Source organism: Callorhinchus milii, unplaced genomic scaffold (assembly GCF_018977255.1).
Source record: "Callorhinchus milii isolate IMCB2004 unplaced genomic scaffold, IMCB_Cmil_1.0 Scaffold5, whole genome shotgun sequence".
In the NCBI taxonomy this organism is placed as follows: domain Eukaryota; kingdom Metazoa; phylum Chordata; class Chondrichthyes; order Chimaeriformes; family Callorhinchidae; genus Callorhinchus; species Callorhinchus milii.
Genome location: NW_024704746.1, coordinates 574,951 through 594,945, shown reverse-complemented (window position 1 = coordinate 594,945; position 19,995 = coordinate 574,951). Strand labels below are relative to the sequence as shown.

The following is a 19,995-nucleotide window of genomic DNA, read 5'->3' as shown; positions in this document are numbered from 1 at the left end:
GCCAGTGGGAATAGTGTCTCCTTGTTCACCGTATCGAATTCCCTCATAATTTTGAAAACTTCGATTAAGTCTCCTCTTAACCTTCTCTGCTCCAAGGAGAATAATCCCGGCTTCTCTCGCCTCTCCTGATAACTGAAGTCCCTCATTCCTGGTACCATCCTGGTAAACCTCCTTTGTACCCTCTCCAATGCTTGACATCCTTCCTAAAGTGTGGGGCCCAGAACTGAACCCAGTCTCTAACTGAGGCCTAACCAGTGTTTTATATAAAGGCTCATCATAACTTCCTGACTTGTGTATTCTATGCCCCTATTTATAAAGCCCAGTATCCCGGATGTGTTTTTAACAGCTGTATCTACCTGTCCGGCCACCTTCAAAGATTTACTATATGACCCCCAGGTCTCTCTGCTCCTTCACCCCCTTTAAGATTGTACCATCAGCTTTTATTGCCTCTCCTCATTCTTCCTCACAAAATGCATTACTTCACATTTCTCCACATTAAACTTCATCTGCCACGTGTCTGCCCATTTTACCAGTCTGTCTGTGTCCTCTTGCAGTCTGCTCTTTGGAAATTGCCCTCCCTATACTCAAGTCCAGGTCATTTATATAGATCATAAACAGCAGTGGTCCCAATACCGACCCCTGGGGGACACCACTGCACTTCCCTCCAGTCAGAAAAACAACCGTTCACCATCACTCTCTGCTCTCTGTCTCCCAGACAGTTCTGTATCCGCTGCCACTGTCCCTTTAATACCGTGGGCTTCTATTTTGCTGTCAAGACTCTTATGTGGCACTTTATCAAACGCCTTTTGAAAATCCACATAAACTACATCAACTGCACTACCTTCATCCACCCTCTCCGTTACTTCATCAAAAATTCTATCAGGTTTGTTAGAAATGGTTTGCCTTTAACAAATCCATGTTCATTGTCCTTTATAAACCCATATTTTTCTAAGCAAAAATGTATTTTGTTCCGGATTAATAATAATAAAGAACAAAATGACATTCCAGAACATCTCCCATACTCGTTCTCTTCAGAGTCATTACAAAATACACAGGGCACTACATTTTACAGTACTGTATATCCTGTGAAGTGGGTCCAAATACGCAAGGTGCTGTGTCAAATGAAAGGATTATTCAAAGAATAAGAGGCAAATGGGGTGATGGACTGGAGCATTGTCATTGCACCTGGAACAATGCCCTCAGCACCAGTAATAGCTGAAGTAAATAGAGGAGGGAGATATTACTCATCACAGGCCTTATTGCAGATCTGAGCTTTTTGGTTAAAATCAGTTGGGCCATGGTTCACATGTTAAAGCTGCTCCACTGTTGCACTGCTTTTTTCACAGTAAATGGTTGCATCAAGCAGCACTACACCAATTTGCTCCCGAGCTGTATTTACTTTATTCCCCATTAAAGACAAAGGCGAAAAGGAAACACAGATTAATCCCACTTAAAACAACCTTTTTAAATATTTTGTTTTGCTCAAAAGTGCCTTTGTAATGTTTTTGCTTCCCCCACAAGGTACCAATTTTGCCTTGCACAATAAACTAAGACAAACCCACAAGAGACAAGCAATGAAAATCACTGTTTCAGGTGAAATAATAGTAATGAATTATGCTGAGTTACCCATTTGAACAATGCGCTGACCCAAGTCAATTATGTTCAGAAAACATGTGATTGATGTAAGATTATTAAACCTACTAGATAGCAGGGCACCAGTCATTCTCCTGACAAATCAATGCAAACTGCATTCTGCAGCCGATGCTATCAACTGGAGACAAATTAGAGGGTCTCATTAAGCTGAGCTTCAGGATTCTCCAGAAGTAAAGGCACAATCAAGGATGTAATGTCATTGCTTCAGATTAAAAAGAGAAACAGAAGCTGTGATTTATTTTGCGCCAGTTGCAACATTTCCCAGTAAACAGGAAAGCAAAGGCTAACAACACTGTTCGCTCTCATTACTAATACATCCTTAAATTCTCCTTAATTGACCACAGCCATGGAATTTCTCATACAAGGGCGCTACATAAACAAGGCCATCAAAATGCTACCTCTCAGATCCCCTATTGGAAATCAAACTGCTCCCTGCATGCTATAAATTTCCTCTGCAGCTGAGTAGATTAATTGCCAAACCAATTAGACTAATATTAGGAGAAGTGCTATACACAAAGGCTGTGGCTGTGCTGGAGGTCAGAAAGATGAGAACAAACAAATCTTCTTGTAATGAGAGTTAATTTTTTTTTGAATTTTCAAAAAAACCTAGACAGGAAGAACTAAGTGCATTAGATCCTCATCAGTCAGTAATTACGTGCTCAAGAATAGTGGCAATAAGATGCCAAATGGCTATAATGATGCTTACATGTCTGGACAGAGCTGAAGACTCATATAAACAGGCACATTTGAAAAACTGCCTGAAATAATAAACCATCTGTTTTCAACATATTAATTGATAATACCATTGAACCTTTTAGTGGTTTAGACATGTTTAAATATAGACACAGCTATCTACTTTCTTGAGATATGCACCCAAATCTTTAATGATACGCCTTGATCTTACCAAACTCATTCAAGAAGAGCTAATTCATGCAATGCAACAGTCTATAATGGTAGCTCCAAAACCTACTGGCCAATGCTTGCTCCCTCACATGCACATAGGACTGCAGCATTGTATTTCTTCATCGCTTTACAAATGAATGAATAAAACACAAGGTGTACACCAGTACTATAAAACCTATGGTCCCTTGCTGACATAAGGGTGAGGATAATTTCTTCATGAGGTGACATTTCTACCAAAGAAAGAAGAGTAAGAGACAGCTGAATTATCAGTAATAGTTATTTGGTGCACTAAATGCAACCACAAGATCACACAAGGCATTCAACTTGTTCGTCTAGAAAATACACAATCGCTACATGTTACAAGAAATCCTGTGAAGCATTCTGAGACGTCCTTCCGATGTGAAAGGAGTTGTGTCAAATGCGAGGATTAGGATTACTATTTGATCTCATCCAGAATATCCCCCCTCCAATCACAGCATCAATAGGAAACATGACCCAATGTTATTAGCCGCTTTACATTGAAATTCTTAGTTTGCATACGCCTACAGAATGCTTTAGTGCAGAGCACACTGTCAGTGAGTAGCGCACAATCTGTACTTATGTGAAAGCTCATTCCTCCCACTTCCTCTGATCATATCTTGTACAAAGAAAAAGAACTGGGTGAGTGGGTGCCACAATCAGGATGGTCCTATTCATAACAAAGGGATGAGACAAGAGGAAGGAAAGCCAGAGTAAACAGACTTATGATGACACATTTTGTGGCTGAAAGAACATTAAGAATGTTCTTTTGGTATATTGAGAACCACATATAAATAAATGAACTAAATCTAACCATCGGAATCTTAATATCTGCTGACAAAGACAGTCTTAGAGTATGGCTGCAGGCTGGCGGGGAGGTGGGGCTGAAGCAGTATGGCCACAGGGTAGGGAAGGAGATGAATTTCTGTGACAAAGTTCATTCTTCCAAAACCCTCCTGCAGTGTCCCAATGGTCCTCCATTGCCACAGACTAAATTAAATAGGATGCATCTCTCTGAGGAGAAAGTGTGTACTCCATACGAGACACAAAATGAATAGATATCACACCAATAGTATCACTTAAGGATGGTGGTGGGTTCTGAGGCAGACAGCTTCCAAACAAAATAGTAGGTGAAACTAGCTTTAAAATCTTTGGATGATTTGCATAAATTAGCAAATAATAATAATAATAATCCTTGCATTTGATATAGCGCCTTATCACGTCTTTGAGACGTCTCAAAGCGCTTCACAGGATAAAATGAATTGACTGTATATTTTGCGGGTGAAACATGAGAGCCAATTGCGCACAGCAGTGTCCCACAAACAGTCGCGGATTGAGTGCATTATTATTTTTTTAATGATTAAAGGAAATTTTTTTAAAGGAATTTATTTTTGAAGCCTATTCTAATCACATAGATCTGCACAAAAAAAAGATCCTTGCAGCTACAGATGGCACCATGGCCTTTAGTTCTTCAAGGATCTCAGAATGTGATAGCTCACATTGATAGTGACAATTAGTTTTACTCAACAAATATAAGAGTGATATGAAATCAATTGACTATTACTGCTGCCAGTTAGTGTCTGTTCAATCCTGCAGGTCACGATTGTTAGTCTAACATTCTTAAGTGTTCATAAAACCATTTTTATTTAGCAAATGAATGAATTCTGTCCACATACAAGCATGTTCTCCTCATGGTATTTAAGGCCATTGCACACGATTTTTACAATAGTTTTCTCCTTGGGTCAGTGCTTTGAGACGTCCTCCCGACAGGAAAGGGGTTATAATAATGTAAAGATTATTGTTATTATTATACTTTAATCCTGGGATTCTCAATACTTCCTGGGCCTTTCTGACCTGGGTATTGTGAAACTTAAACTACAGTATTTGCCTCCCTATTCTGAGCTGATTTCCTGCCACCAACATCACACTTGGTTTCAGAGATGCGGATGTCAGTAAATTCAGCTAAAGGTACCTGATCCTATTCACTAGATATTTTTTCTTACAAACCAATTTTCACCACGTAAACAGATAGTAGTAATTTTGCTCACGCAACCAGTTGTAATTTAAAATGGTCAAGCTTCCAATTCAAACTAAACTTTCTGACTGCAGGTTTGGAACATGGGATAGGATCTTCGTTAGTTTTTAAAAATTTATTATTTATGAAATAAATTTTATATATAAATTTATTACTTTTTTCAGCTCAACGTGCGCAAAACTGAGGCCCTCCTGATTGGCTCGCGTCAGTGCCTCCGCACCTCAGGCGCTGACAGCATCAGCATCCAAGGCTGCACTCTCCACCTCTCAAAGCCATCAGGAACCTCGGCGTTCTGTTCGACCCTGAGCTGTCCTTTCTCCATCATATCTGCACCACAACTGGCACCGCCTCCCATCACCTGCGGAATATCGTCAGACTACGGCACTATCTCACCCCTCACGCGGCTGAAACTTTGGTCCACCCCTTTATCACCTCAAGGCTGGACTACGGGAACTCTCTCCTCGTCGGCCTTCCCGGCCCTCCCTCCACACTGCAGGTTATTCAGAACTCTGCAGCTCATGTACTGTCCTGCACCAGACACCGCGACCACATCACTCTCGCCCTCACCCTCGCCCTCACCCTCGCCCTCGCTCGCCTCCACTGGCTCCCCATCCCCAGAGGATCGAATTCAAGATCCTCATCCTCACCTACAAGGCCATTCACGGCCTCGCTCCCTCCTACCTCTCCAACCTACTATCCCCTACCTACCTGCCCGTACCCTCCGTTCCTCTGGCTCCGGTCTGCTCCACATCCCCCGCCCCAACCGCCCTACCATCAGTGACCTTCAGCCTCTCAGCCCCGAGGCTCTGGAACTCCATCCCCAGTGCCTTCGCCGCTTCCTCCCTTTCCTCCTTCAAGGCCAGTCTCAAGACCTTTCTCTTTGACCTTCAGCCTTCAGCTCCCCTCTCAACTCTCTACCCCCTCCTCGCTCCCTCCCTTCCCTCCCCTCACCCTGACCATTTCCCCCCTCCTCGCTCCCTCCCTTCCCTCCCCTCACCCTGACCATTTCCCCCCTCCTCGCTCCCTCCCTTCCCTCCCCTCACCCTGACCATTTCCCCCCTGCTCGGGTCCTGACCCAACTGTACAGCGCCTTGGGATGTCCTCCCGACGTGAAAGGCGCTCTATAAATGAAATCTTGTTGTGGTTGTTTTTGTTCAAACTAGGAAATCGTTTTTTTCTGCCTTTGTGGGTGGCATATAGAATCCAAGCCCAGATTGGAAGCATATTGGTGAAATAAAGAAATACAATTTTAAACAAACTCATTAAGGTTTTAAAATAAAAACAGAAGTCGCTGGGAACACTCAGCAGGTCAGGCAGCATCGATGAAGAGAGGAAAGTGAGTTAACGTGATCGAACTGAAACATCAACTCACTTTCCTCTCTCCATAGATGCTGCCTGACCTGCTGCGTGTTCCCAGCAACTTCTGTTTTTATTTCAGATTGCCAGCATCTGCAGTATTTTCCCTTTCAATAAGATTTTAATCTGGATGCAGTGATTTAACCTTGTTGCTGTACAAAGAATGTGATATAATAAACCTCTACCCTTGGAAAAGGCAGAAAGCAATTGCAATTTCCTTCAATTTGCCTTATGAGACTAAAGAGTAATTTCAATGAAATCAATCTGGAAAACCATGCAAGATGAGCTCTTAATTAGTTCTGAAGGAAAATTATTATACTAAAGAGATTCTGTCACAATCTTTTGTCTAGCATGTACCTGTCAATCCTCATTATTAGGCCTATGAGGAAGAGAATTTACAAGTATTGAACTTGTATTTCTACCCTAATGTCTTTCTTTTATTAGACCACACAAAACACCCGGACGAATAATTGTGCAAGGATAAAAAAATACACATTTTTCACATACACTGCTTGAAACCTGCTTAATGTCAAAGAACAAATGAATGATTACTGTAATCCAGTGGTAATGCTTAATCCTTCTTTGAGCCAACTATGGGGTGAAACATGTGACTTGTAATAATTATATCACCCATGGTAATTATCGCAGCACACATTGCATTTTTCACCCCTTTTATTCTATCTATATGAAGGGCACTCATTGCTCTAAAAATATTTCATGTTGCTACATAAACTCTCTCTGGTGGAAATAAAGGCCAAGGTTTAGCAAAAGGTAACTTTATCCCCTAACATTGTAATTTTCCTCTCCTGCACTCGATAATAATAATCTTTGCATTTGGTACAGCGCCTTACAATGTCAAAACATTTCAAGAGTCTTCTGTTAAGTGCAGGGACTGTATATTTGTAGCCGAGTGTTGCAGCCAACATCCCAAACTGCCATGAAGCGAATGAGCATTGTTTTCAGTTGGGGAATTGTTGGCTGGGACACGGGGAGAAATATGGGTTTATGTATGCATCAGTTGGCTCCAACATTTGCATTCTTGCACAGGAGAGAACACAATAGCAGGCAACCAAATAAGGTATAGGTTTAGGTGTCAGAGCTACAAGGAAAGACCTTAGATCCTGGGGAAATTTACAATTAAATTTCCAATTAAACAACTAACAATTAAAGGATAATCTGATGAAACTTTTCTGTATCTTAAAGGGAATCCATGACTGTTTGTGGGACACTGCTGGTCACAATTGGCTGCTGCGTTTCACCTACAAATATACAGTCAATTCACTTTACAGCATATTCTGTGAAGCGCTTTGAGACGCCTAGAAGACATGAAAAGCGCTATATCAAATGCGGGGTTCATTATTATTATTATATAATAGGCACAATGCAACACTGGGCAAGCTCAGGCCAGGATGGTGAATAGACAATTTAGTTTTAACCAGGAAAAGCATGAAGCAGACAGTCCAAAAAGGCAGATAGTATCGACGGTTTCAACAGAGAATTAGAGATATATATTGGCAGTGGGAATTGGAGCAGTGTGAGACATAGGGAGCAAACCTTTTAGAAAATGAGATCAGTTTCGCACCTTCCAGTGTCTCTATGATATTTTGAAATAATATCCCAATTTATCCAACAGAACAATGAATAAACAGTCAATACACATACAAATAATGAGGGAAAGTTTGTTCAGGTTTTCATGCATCTTTTATCTTCCTTGCCAACTTCTTCTCTCCTTGAAAGCTAGAGTTTGTCTCCTTTTCTCCAGCTATGAGGAGTCAACAACAAACAACAAACTTGCATTTATATAGCACTCTTCATGCTGTGGAGTATCCCAGAGTCTCTTCCAACTGGTCTTTACTGTACTGTACTCTGAGCCTTGACAGTGCGTGTCAGCCGACTCTGCCAATGCAGGGGATCACAACTGAGTCTTATCCTGTCCTCACCCAACTCTCACCAATCTTACAGCAAGAGAAGGCGGTCTGGCTGATGTCCCCTCCTTTATGTGAAAGGGAGGAACTTGAGGCCAACAGTTCTGCTGCCATGCCAAAGGCAGCTAACTTAGTACAAACTGGGGATAAAATCTAATACTTTCTCTGTCTGTACAGCTTAGCTACTGTAAATTCACTGAACCATCAGTGGAGCTCCCAATATCATTATGTAATCCGAAGAATGGCATGTTGAGAATTGTTATTCCAGATATTACAGGTTCTTTTAGGTAATAATAGCAATCTACAATAAAAGGAACAGTCAAGGCTGCTAGATTAAACACCAACATTCTGCAGTCATAATTACAGTATTGTATTACTATTGCAAATTCAATTATAATATTATATAAATTTCAATGAATCAAAAGATTTTCTTAACAAAAAAACGTTGCAAGAGTATAGTATGTTCTTCAGACACTGTTCTCTGGCTTTATTTAAACTAAGCAAAGCAATAGTTGGCATCTGGAGCAGTAAGGCCTGTGATGTTTTATTTAATCCACAAGTAAATTTGAAGTGCAATGCAGGACTCACCCTGACACACATATGATGCGGGCGTTTCTCCAGGGTGCACACGGGCTGTGATGAAAACAACCTTTTGTTCTGCTCCTGGACTGAGATTTGCTGTTGGAGGAAAGCGGTGGGGGGGAGAATACAAAAACAGTATTAAAAATGGAGTGAGTCACTGCCTCATTCTTATTCCTGACAGACGTTCTCCTGTCTTCTCAGTGGTTGTGTCTAATTCTCAAATTCTAAATGTGTCTTAGATTAAACGCACCAGCATTCGGTGCAAAAAGGATTATTGCTGTAAATAAGTAGGATAAATATGACAAAATAATCTTTCTTTATGTTGAATTTTTTAATCTTATTTTTCAACATTTTGCGTGAACATCAGCTGAACTCCTGGAAATCAAATCGTGTGAAACAGGATAATAATAACATTCCTTTATCACGTCATCGAGGCGTCTCAAGCACTTCACAGGATTTACAGGAAAGTGTAGTGACTGTGTATTTTGTAGGTGAGGTCATAGCAGTCAATTTGCTCATAACAATGTCCCACCATCAGCCATGAGGTAAATGATATTGGGGGGTGTTGGCCAGGAGAATCCCCCTTCCCTTTTCGAATAGTGCCATGGAATCTTTGACATCAAGACCCACGTAAGGATGTTGAACTCACTGTCTCGACAGATAATCCAATGCGCTTCATGTCTGGAGGTACTGTACCAAGAACCCATCCGCACTAATGAAAAAAAGAAGTTTTGCACAGTATCTCGGCCAACAATTCCCCATGTACAATTGGTCATTCGCATCATGACCGTTTAAGGGACATTGCAGTGCACAAATAGGCTGCAGTGCCGGCCTACAAAATACACATTGACTGCACAGTATGCAGCGCTTTGAGATGGCCTGCAAATGTGAAAGGCGTTTTATCAAATGTAAGGATTATTATTGTTATTATTATTAGTTATTTGCATCAATATTTCCAAAGCAATATTTTTGAACAAATGATACAAATGAACAAAGCCCTCAGCAAATGATGGCAGTTCTAATTAAAGTGTACAGTAATACAATTAGTAATTGTGGAAGTCTTAGACAATGATCCAACCTAGATTTATTTCTCAATAAAATGTCCATCCTGGAAAGTTGAAACAATCAGACAGACAATCTGATTTTTGTCCATTTTAAAGGTCAAGTTGCAGATGAAATATTTTTTTCCAATATGCTAGAAATGCCTAAAGGAATCACACAAACGAGAAACTACCAATAGCTATTTGGTTTCCTGTGCTGTTGTGTAACCAAACTAATGACTGGCCCACATTTGATATGCTCAGTTCTCACAACCCCTCCAAGTGCTGGGCATGGTGTGAACATAATGATTTCAGTTTTGTGCTCCCCTCTCCGTGAATAAATAAGAATTACTCTGTTACCAGATGCTATGAGATGTCATGTGTTTTTTTTTCAAAAAGCCCTTAATGCTAGTGGAGTATTTAACCTTGGAGAGAGGATAAACTGAGAATACCATGGGGCTTCTCCGCCTGCAGAGAACAAGCTTAATAACCAGACACGTAAGGTGGCTTTGTGTTGATAACTGGGAATAACAACCACAATGACTTGAGAAGAGCTACTATTTTCCTGGATGTTACATAAAGGCTGTAACTTAACTGTATATTTGTAATGGAGTGACGACCTATGGCTTCATTTATACCCATAATTTGATGTCCAACCTGCAGCATAAGCGGTGGCTCAAACAGCACACATGCTACTGGAACCCTCCTTACAGCACCTGGGAGGGATGGATTCAGGACTTTCCCCAGTGCAGTTCTAACCCACATATTACACTCAGCTGGTCTCCAGTGATCCACTCAAAGCTCTCAGCAATCTGTTCAATGGCTCGGGAACATAGAAAAACAGGAGGATGAGGCCATTCAGCCCACTGAGCCTGTTCCACCAATTAATTACAATCTGGCAGATCTTTTCATTCCAATGTCCTAATCGGAAATTGAAGCAGACCTGATTTTTGAGGTTATTGACCTTATTTAGAAGCCACCTTTCCCGGCAGTATAAATTCACCACAGCAGAACATCAGTTATTTGGAAAAAAAAGATTCCAAGCAAGCTTGTTCCAACAGTTATAAATAATAAAACTACTGCAACAAAGCTTGGAAAATTGCTGTTTAAACATTTATCAAAAGTGGTAAAGGGTTTTCCCTTTTACAACAGGAAATATTCCATATTTTATTTTGAGCAGAAAACTAAGATAAACGGAAATCAGTCACTAAAAATAATGAGAGGAAATCTGCAGTATTTGATATAATTATCTCAGTGGTTAGAGCACTTGCCTTACAAGCGATAGGACCTGGGTTCGATTCCCGGGCAGAGCAAACCTTTGAGCAAGTATCCTTATTCCACATGCCTGTATACCTAGCAGTAAGTAGGAACCCAGTTGGTAGTCAATTGGCAGATCGCTTTTTCAGTTGTAATAATCCCTTGAAAAAAAATTTGGTCACTCAAGTTACAACTGTTTGTGGGACGCTCCTGTACGCAACTGGCTGCTGCGTTTCGCTCACAAATATTCAGTCAATTCACTTTACAGCATATTCTGTGAAGCGCTTTGAGACATCTCAAAGACATGATAAGGCGCGATATCAAATGCGAGGATTATTATTATTATCATGTATCCCATGATACTGTCAATAAGATGTGCCTATCTGTGTAATACCAATAAATGATACAGAATGCACAACCCTGTTTATGCAGGATTTGTCAAATGGTTGGGATCTGATCTGAACCCCCTCTCGCGTTGGAGAATGGTCGCTCCCTGCGGCATGCAGAGTCTGGTTTATTGGGCTCGTCAGGAAAACGTTACAATGGAGCCAGGAGAGTGCAGATTCCTTGCTCTTTCCCCAGATCATGGCCTCGAATAATTCTATAATTAAAAAGCTGAAGTTAAGAAGCTCTTCAAGCAGTGAAATTCAAAAAGAAAATTCCTCCATTCTTTAAATTCAAGATGGCGGTGATCCAGAGCTCAAAAAACCTGGGGGGAAAAACCAGAGCAGTGTTCAGCTCAGGCAGTCATTAGGCAAGGAACAAAAAGGACCATTACTTCTGTTCTGGTGATAACTATCACATTACACACCACATATTCTCGCTAATTGTACTGCTATTATAATGATGGGGGATGAGGGAAAAATCAATAAATGATATTTATTGCATTGCCATAAATAAATGCAAATGCTAAATGGATGTGCAGCAATATACTCCATAAAATGTTATACCATGGGATCAGCAGCAGAGATGGACATTTTTCCAGTCTGTCACCTTATATTAATAAAAATGCAAAAAAAGAAGCAATACTGCGTCATGCTCATTTCAAGCCTCTCGCAGAGTTAATTCCAAACGGCACCCCCTTTTACAGAAATGTCCCATTGCTCACAAACCCTGCACAAATCAGCAGAAATCAAACAATGGGTGAATAACTTTAATGCAGGCAGTAAGTGGTAATTACCTCTTGTGAATAGAACAAGCTGCTTTTAAGCAACAAAAAACCTATTTGCCAGATTGATGCTTGAAGAGTTTAAAAAATGATTGAATGAAAATCACAATAAATATAAAAAGCAACAACAAAAAAAAGGACTTGATAAATAAGTTACAGGTAAGAGACATGCAAGATTACAGCAACGTGTCAGTGCATTTGCCTATTACAAATACCTGGCATTTGCAAATGTGTGTGTTTAAACTCGTCTTAAGTGCACAAGTGGAAAATATAGAATTTATTTTGATGCCCGGTGACAGAAGAAAGGCACAATGTTCAAATTATTGATGCAAAGCTTTTAAAGGTAATGATTCGGTGTGGTAAACTCAGTTCAGATACAAAAAGCTATTTCTCACAAAGCTTTCAAGCTGAGCTATAATTTCGGGTTTAACATTTTGAGTGACTGGTTGAAAAGCTGCAAAATGGATTATTTGGGTTAGAATTCTATTCAGTTTGCCTCTTCTATTCTCAGAACAGAAACTGCTGCTGTAAATACCACTGCAATTCTAGCAAATGAAATCCACCAATCCTGTACATGCTCATCTGACTTCACTTTGACAGATTTTGGAATCGTTGTTTGAAGATGCCTAAAATAAATGAGTGAACAAGGCTCAAATATACTAAAAACCACAGAGCCCAGTCCGAGGAGTAAAAGGCATGCTGCCGTGAGCAGTGACCCATCTCCTGAAGAAAAGAACACTGAGCTCCCATTTTCGTAACAATGATCATGGCCCTTTATGTGACTGTGTGGTGATGAAAACTTCAGCATTCCCCTCCAAAACACATATCAGTTGCCAAACCTGCCAAGATGAATCATATCTGCAGTAACACAGCAGATCAGATGGACAGGCATCGTTGAGCACGTGGCTATTACTGTGCTTGAGTAACACAAATGGGGAACAGTTACTTGACAGCTCATCTTACAATAAGAACATGGTACAAACAGGGAACATTTATCAGAACTCACGGAATATACATTTTTCCAATTTGACTTGAGGAATGCAATCACAGAGAGTTTACAGCATAGAAGAAAGCTATTGGACCATTGTGTCTCTTGCTAGTGCTAGCTCCACACTGGAGCTATTGACTGTAATCTCACTAGAGTATAATCTGGTGATCATCTGAAGTCAGCCTCCAGACCGTTCCAACCACTACAACAACAAAATTACATGAGTATAGCGCCTTTCACATCGGGAGGACGTCCCAAGGCGCTGGACAATCAGTGATTCGAACCCGAGCTGGGGGTTGGAATCGGAGAGGGGGAAGGAGCGTGACCGAAGGCACGGTCGAAGAGACAGGTCTTGAAGGAGGCAAGGGAAGGGGTGAGGCGGAGGGATTGCTGGATGGAGTTCCAGAGGGTGGGGGCAGAATGGCTGAAGGCCCACTCGCCAATAGTGGGGAAGGCGCGACGGGAGACGCGAAGCAGGCCGGAGTCTGCTGAGAGGAGGGAGTGAGCAGGTTGGTAGAGGGTGAGGAGGTTGCAGAGGTAGGGGGGGAGCAAGACCATGGAGGTGAGGACCAGGATCTTGAACTGCGAAAGGATATTGATTCTGACGTAGAAAAGTTAGGAAGGTGGTTATCACAAAAAACTGAAAGCAAATATTGAAATTATGTACATACCTTCCCAGAGAAAGGATCTTTACAAATTTTATTAGTATTACATAGGTAAGAACATCATACTACTTGTCTGCTTTAATATAATAAAATATAACAAAATATACAGTCAATCCACACTACATTATACTCTGTGAAGCGCTTTGAGATATTTCAATGGCGTGATCAGGTGCTAGATCAAATGCAATTGACTACTATTATTATTATTAACTTAGTCTGTGTATTCTGTGAAGTAACATTCACAGTTGCCCAATGCTGAATATTTCTAGGAGATATAATATACCGATCAAATACTCCAGTATTTTCACTATTTTATTCATCAAAATTCTTAAAATCTTTCAGATGAACAGGTTGTAGGATTCAATTTGGAATCTCAGCGTATGGTTTCCAGCTCTGAGTAAAAAGACGACAAACTATATAATCGATGAGCTAAGGGACAATAATTATAGAATCAATGAGCTTGGAGAAAGACAATTACATAATGTTGCAGCAGGGAAAATGCAATACATAACTTAATCATCGGTTAGGAAATTATTGAAAGGTTAGGTACAGAAAAGGTGTTTGGGATGGTTTTGTGTAACAAAAGTAACATAGCGGTGTGCAGCAGCAAAACTTGATGTTATTGTAGACTGGAGTCCCCGTGACTTTTTAAGTTTAAGGATAAAGAGATATTGTGAGAAAAAGCATCAGGCACATCCTTTACAATACAAGTGATTTATTCTATCCGATTTTTAGCACCACCATTGCTTTGGAGGACCAAATGAAAGATTATAATTAAAACAATAACTTTGGATTTGGGGAAAACAGGGGGAATGCAGTGGGCTAGCACAATGACCTTTCACCTCTGGAATGAATGTAACCTGGACTGATGTGATGAATGTGTCCTCTGACTACTGCTTTAAAGGGCGCTGTGTGAAATGAGTCGGCATGGTCTCAGATCAGCTCCTTATAGCAATGATCCACCTCTATTTTCACTGTAATTTGCAATCTCACTCAGAGAACCTATATCATGACGGGTGTAGAAAATGGACAAATTCACACTGGGAGCTTTACTTGGCATCTAACTGTGCACCATCTGATCTTCACACTGTTGCACTGAGTACCCGAAGTGGGAAAGCGTTCAATCAACTAGCACTATAATAATAATAATAATAATCCTTGCATTTGATATAGCGCTTTTCACGTCGGGAGGACGTCCCAAAGCGCTTCACAGAACACACTGTAAAGTGAATTGACTGTACATTTGTGGGCGAACGCGGCAGCCAATTGCGCACAGCAATGTCCCACAAACAGTCGTAGATTGAAAATGACCAATTTATTATTGTTTTTGGTTTTTGGAGGGATTATTATTAGGCTCTGTGTGGAGTAAGGAAACTTGCCCAAGGTTTCGCCCTGACCTGCCTGGAATTGAACTCAGGTCTCTCACTTGCAAAGCGAGTGCTCTAATCACTGAGCTACTATGGCCTTCACTTTGAGGAGGAACAAAATTCTCTAATTTGTGGAACTCTGTTCAGACATCAATCTCAGCTTTGATTGCATGATTCCTGATTGTTGTTGAAAGCTCCCTGATACCTGGCCGAGATCTGCATCTCAGGGGGTATCAACCTCAGCTAGGTACTTGCGAGGCTCTGTACTTATCAATCTATTGACGAGTATCGCTAATTCACACCTCCTACGCCAATATGGGCAGATGGAAGGTTTTACATTACATGATCTGGATTCTCTTCGTCAATATCTACAAGAGCAAAGGAGACAAGTCACATTGCAATAGCTGTTGCCCACATCTCTGTTTTTGAACAAAAGAAACATTGTCGTTGCAGTGCTCCTCTACAGGCTCACAGCTATATACAGCAGATATTCTGATGAAAGCCAGTATGGGTTCCAAACTAACCACAGCACAGCTGATATGATCTTCAGGCTTTGTCAAGCATAGGAGAAGGCCAAGGAGCCTAAGGCAGGTTTGTGGCAATCACTGACCTAACAAAATTGTTCAACAAAGTGACCGTGCAAGCGTTGTGGGAGATGCTGGCAAGGTCTTAGTGTCTTGCTAAGTTTACAAACATTGCCAAAGGGCTCCCAATCATGGTACGTTATTCAAAGTAATCTTAGATGGAGACGGCCCTGAACCTTTCACACTGGAGGGAAATAAGGAATTATGATTTTCGTTGAGTCACACGGGGACCTTCAAAGGAGTTACCATTTGTTGTGCAGCTCAGGTTGGTAACCGACACGTGACTTAGTCGTGCAATGGTTAGTCGTGCAATGAAGGTAAAGAGTTTCTACTTGAACAATAATTAGACAATTAGACAAACTCGGGCTCTTCAGTCTTGAGAAAAGATATCTCGGGGGGAACCTCATATAGGTGTATAACATTTTAAATGGGATTGAAAAAGTAAACTCAGATCAATACTTTAGGATGCATCAAGACAGTAATAAAGAATAAGAGAACGTAGGTTTAGAGTTGTAAAGGGCAATTTCAGGACAGATTCTTTACGCAGAGAGCAATTAACAACTGAACACATTGCCAGGACAGGTGGTAGAGGCCAGGATACGAGTCATTTAAAAACGTTGATGCCGTGACGAGGGAATAGGTGGGCAGGTGTTCTGGAGAGATGAGAGCGGATGGGTCGAAGGGCTTTCTTAATCCAGACCAATCTTGTGATCTTGTAATAATATGGTTTGAAATTGTGAATAGTTAAATATGATACCACATGAAGATTAAGATCAAAATCTAAAAATGCATAATTTATTTCTATTACTTAAGAAAACAAATCCAGTCCGATCATCAAGGTTAGAAATGTTACTGCATATAATTTTCTAATCTCCAACTATTTATTTGCATTAGCATAGCTTTCTGTGTTTTTTTTTGCACTGTACAAATGTCAATATTCTGGCCTTAAGAAACTTCCATCAATGACTTTGAATCTTACTTGCTACAATTATCTGGGTTCCCATTTTATTTTGAAGTCCCTTAACAATACATTGCAAAGCAGTATTTTTCTGCCAAGTATTGATTATCGACTGAAACAAATTGCAGCTCTCTGCAGATTGCATGTTGTAATCATAGAACCAGAGGGATTTACATTACTTAGACTAATTCAGCAGTGACATTTCAAACCTTCCCCCAATCTCGAAGAGCTCCTGGGCAACCCTTAACAAGCGTCATTGTGTTAATAACTCTGCTTTATCGGGTATTAGTTCATTTGATCTTTCCTTAAAAAACACACAAAGAAAAACGCAGTAGCATGGCTACTTGTGTAACACCAAATTTTACCAGTTAACTTAAATACAATGTTTAATAAAAACTACAGGAAAAAGACGACATACTGCCTATCTGGGGGTTACTAGACAGATGCTTCTGCTACACTGCAGAAAATGGCAGCTTTACCACATACTCGGAAATACACCATTACCCAAGTAATAGGGCTCAAATGTGCTTTTGACATTTGATAAAATTGCTATTTGCTGTAGTTAAGTTCGAGTTATTTCATTAGGCAACCAAGTAAATACAGTAGAAATGGTATTTTGTGTTGTGTGTTCCAGGTGACACTTTAATTGCACGCACACACACCGAGTTTCATTGTAAATTTGTTTGGAAAGTGCAAACCACCTTTCCGAAGTGAGTCATGAAAGCGAGCTAGGCTTGCCTGTATTCTACGCATGTTTATGACCTTTACCAATCTGTGTTTTATTTGTGTGCTGCACACACCGTCATGTGGGCTGGTGCATTCACTGACTCTCTGCAGGAAGTGTGCTGCACATTCACAGAACCCATTCCCCATATGTCACTATTAGTCCCAGCACAATCTGTTCATGGTCCGATTTCTTGCAGAACCAATAACATTCGCCAGATCTAGCTAATTAAAAATCTTCCCATATCGTTTGACATATGCTGACGAGAAGTACATGCAAATTATATTGACAACAATACACCTCTCAAGAAGTATGAAGCTATTTTAAGTATATTACGAAGCAAAATGAATAATAAAAATAAAATGCAAAAATTCATATTGTACTGAGGCTCATGTAAATACATTCTATTTTAATTATATGTATTTATGAAGAAGTCAAGAGTGAAAATTGAGATTATGGAAAATGCAATACAATTTCTGTTAGTTTTACAAACAATTCAGTTTACCCCAAATATTATAATTTTTTTAAACAAAAAAACACAGAAACAGAAAAACTACAAGATTGATTTTATTTGCAATTGATAAGGAAGAGACTTTAAAATAAAATAGGGTTAAAATAAAGTCTCTTCCTTATCAGTTGCAAATAAAATTAGAAGTCAGCATGTTTCTCGCAGTCAATTTTCAATGATGTTGTGTCTGTTAATCCAATATCATCTCTTGTTTGGTGCCTTTTGATTATTTGTAACCACATATCCGCTTCTTTCCCTCCTCATCCCAGAAATAACTTTTAATAATAATCTCAATAAACTCCTGTTGCTTTTATGAATGATAGTATGGCCTTTATTAGTTCAGTTTCCATATTTGTGCAGCGGACCCACACTGAATATCTTATTGCAGCCCACAGTTATGCAGAACCTGTTCATACAAGGTTACATCCCATATATACTTAACATAGGGAAGTCTTGGATGGAGTTTTGGTATTCCTCCAAATAAACGAAATGTACCTTCTGTCTGAAAAATAACAATCCAGTGAGTCAATTCTGCTCGCTTGGTACAGTGAACCTGATACAAAGAAGAACTCTTCTGGGGCTTGTACTGATATGGCGTATGATACTGATTGGGTCTCGTTTTGTATCGTGTAAATCTCTTATTTATGCAGAAGCACAAATTACAAGATTTCTTCCCCCCGCCCACCCTCAATTTCATCTGGCCCACCCGATCCCTCCATAAACTGTAAATATTATGTTATGTTTCTGGAAACATAACAAAAATAGCTTTTTCGGTATGTGCACGTTTATCAAGTAGAACATCCTACTCAGAACTCAGCAGCCAAAACATTAGACCCCCCCGACCTACAACACACTAAGTGGAATTGATGTAATTGAGATTGCTTTTCGTTTCTATTTGCCTATTAGTAGTGAATTTGCTAACATGTGAACATATTCACACCAAAGGAAACACTACAAAAAACACTATATGGCACTAATTTTATTATCTTGGTCATCAGTGACAATAGCAAACTGCTCAGTGAATGTGCTTCTTCTTACTTCCTGTTTTCGCTCTACTGCAGTGGGACAAACTAAATAAAACATTTTACGACACATTTTACAAACTCAAGTGAACTGAAAGTATGTCACGATTAGTGAATTTTTTCAGAAATACACGACAAGCTCTACACTTTACAGTAAACCCTATGAAATGCATTGAAACATCCTCAGGACATGAAAGGGGCTATGCCAAATGCAAAGATTATTTTTTATTATTCTTTAATTTCAAGACGTTAACATCTGTATTCCTTTTGCAAAGCTTTCCCCCTCCCTTATTCTTCCAGTTACTATACCACACATATATCTTGGCTCAAAATGTAGGTAGGCAATCTGCTTCCAAGCCTGTATTCTGGCTGTTTGGAGGTACGTTCAAGCAGACAGCAGACTGCTTTCCTTTCTCTGCCTGTTCCCTGCCACCTCAAACCATAGAACTGAGATAGAGAACTCATTTCATGGGAAGTCACGGATGCAAAGAACCAAAGATGGGATGATGACCTATTCATAGAGATATGCATCACCATGGGAATGAAACAGGTCAACATCTTTCGCTTCTGTTTAACACAGCTGTAGCCACCACGAAAAAAGCCATTTGACTGCTGCTGCTCAGGACACTGGCCTAACTCCAAAACAACGGCAGCGGTCAGAGTCAGAGGCTGACCTTGGTCCAATGTATTGGGCTGAAATTGGGGGGGAATGAGAGAGAGATTTAGACCAAAACACTTGAACCCACAATTTTTGTCAATGTGATAATTACTACACATTGTCCTTGTTCACTCCAAATAATGTGAAGCAACAGTGGTATGTGGGTTGGAGAAATACTTTGTTTCCCAGCATAAACACAATGGGTTGGACATGTATTGATAGGTGAAAATTCTCCCCAATACACTCCAATAAGAAAGTAATTATTCTGTTATTGAACATTAACAAAATACATCAACATTTTTAGACTTATTGGCTGCAATATAACATTTCATATCTACGCTCAGATATTTGAATCAATCATTATTGAATTAACAAGCCAAGCTAAGCATTCAATTTAACCCGAGGAAAGCTAAAGTTTGCATGCCGATGACCTTTTCTGTCATCACCACTGCCCTGTTCGATATCCATATCTTTTTATAAGCACGACAACCACGCAAAACCTAAGGAGTGCTTAAATACAGACACAGTGGAATAGACATACTGTTGGCCTCAATTAAACAACACACATATCCAGAGACTGTCAG

The 19,995-nt window shown here is 40.1% G+C and overlaps 1 protein-coding gene across 5 annotated transcripts in view; it reads right to left on the bottom strand.

Annotated features, from left to right (window-relative positions):
- agbl4 (AGBL carboxypeptidase 4) overlaps window positions 1-19,995 on the bottom strand; it is a 300,075-nt gene that overhangs the window by 64,372 nt on the left and 215,708 nt on the right. For all 5 annotated transcript variants that reach the window (XM_007903659.2, XM_007903660.2, XM_007903665.2 and 2 more), the window contains one exon: window positions 8,479-8,568. In XM_007903659.2, coding sequence (XP_007901850.1) covers window positions 8,479-8,568 — 90 coding nt within the window. The remainder of the gene's footprint in view (window positions 1-8,478; window positions 8,569-19,995) is intronic.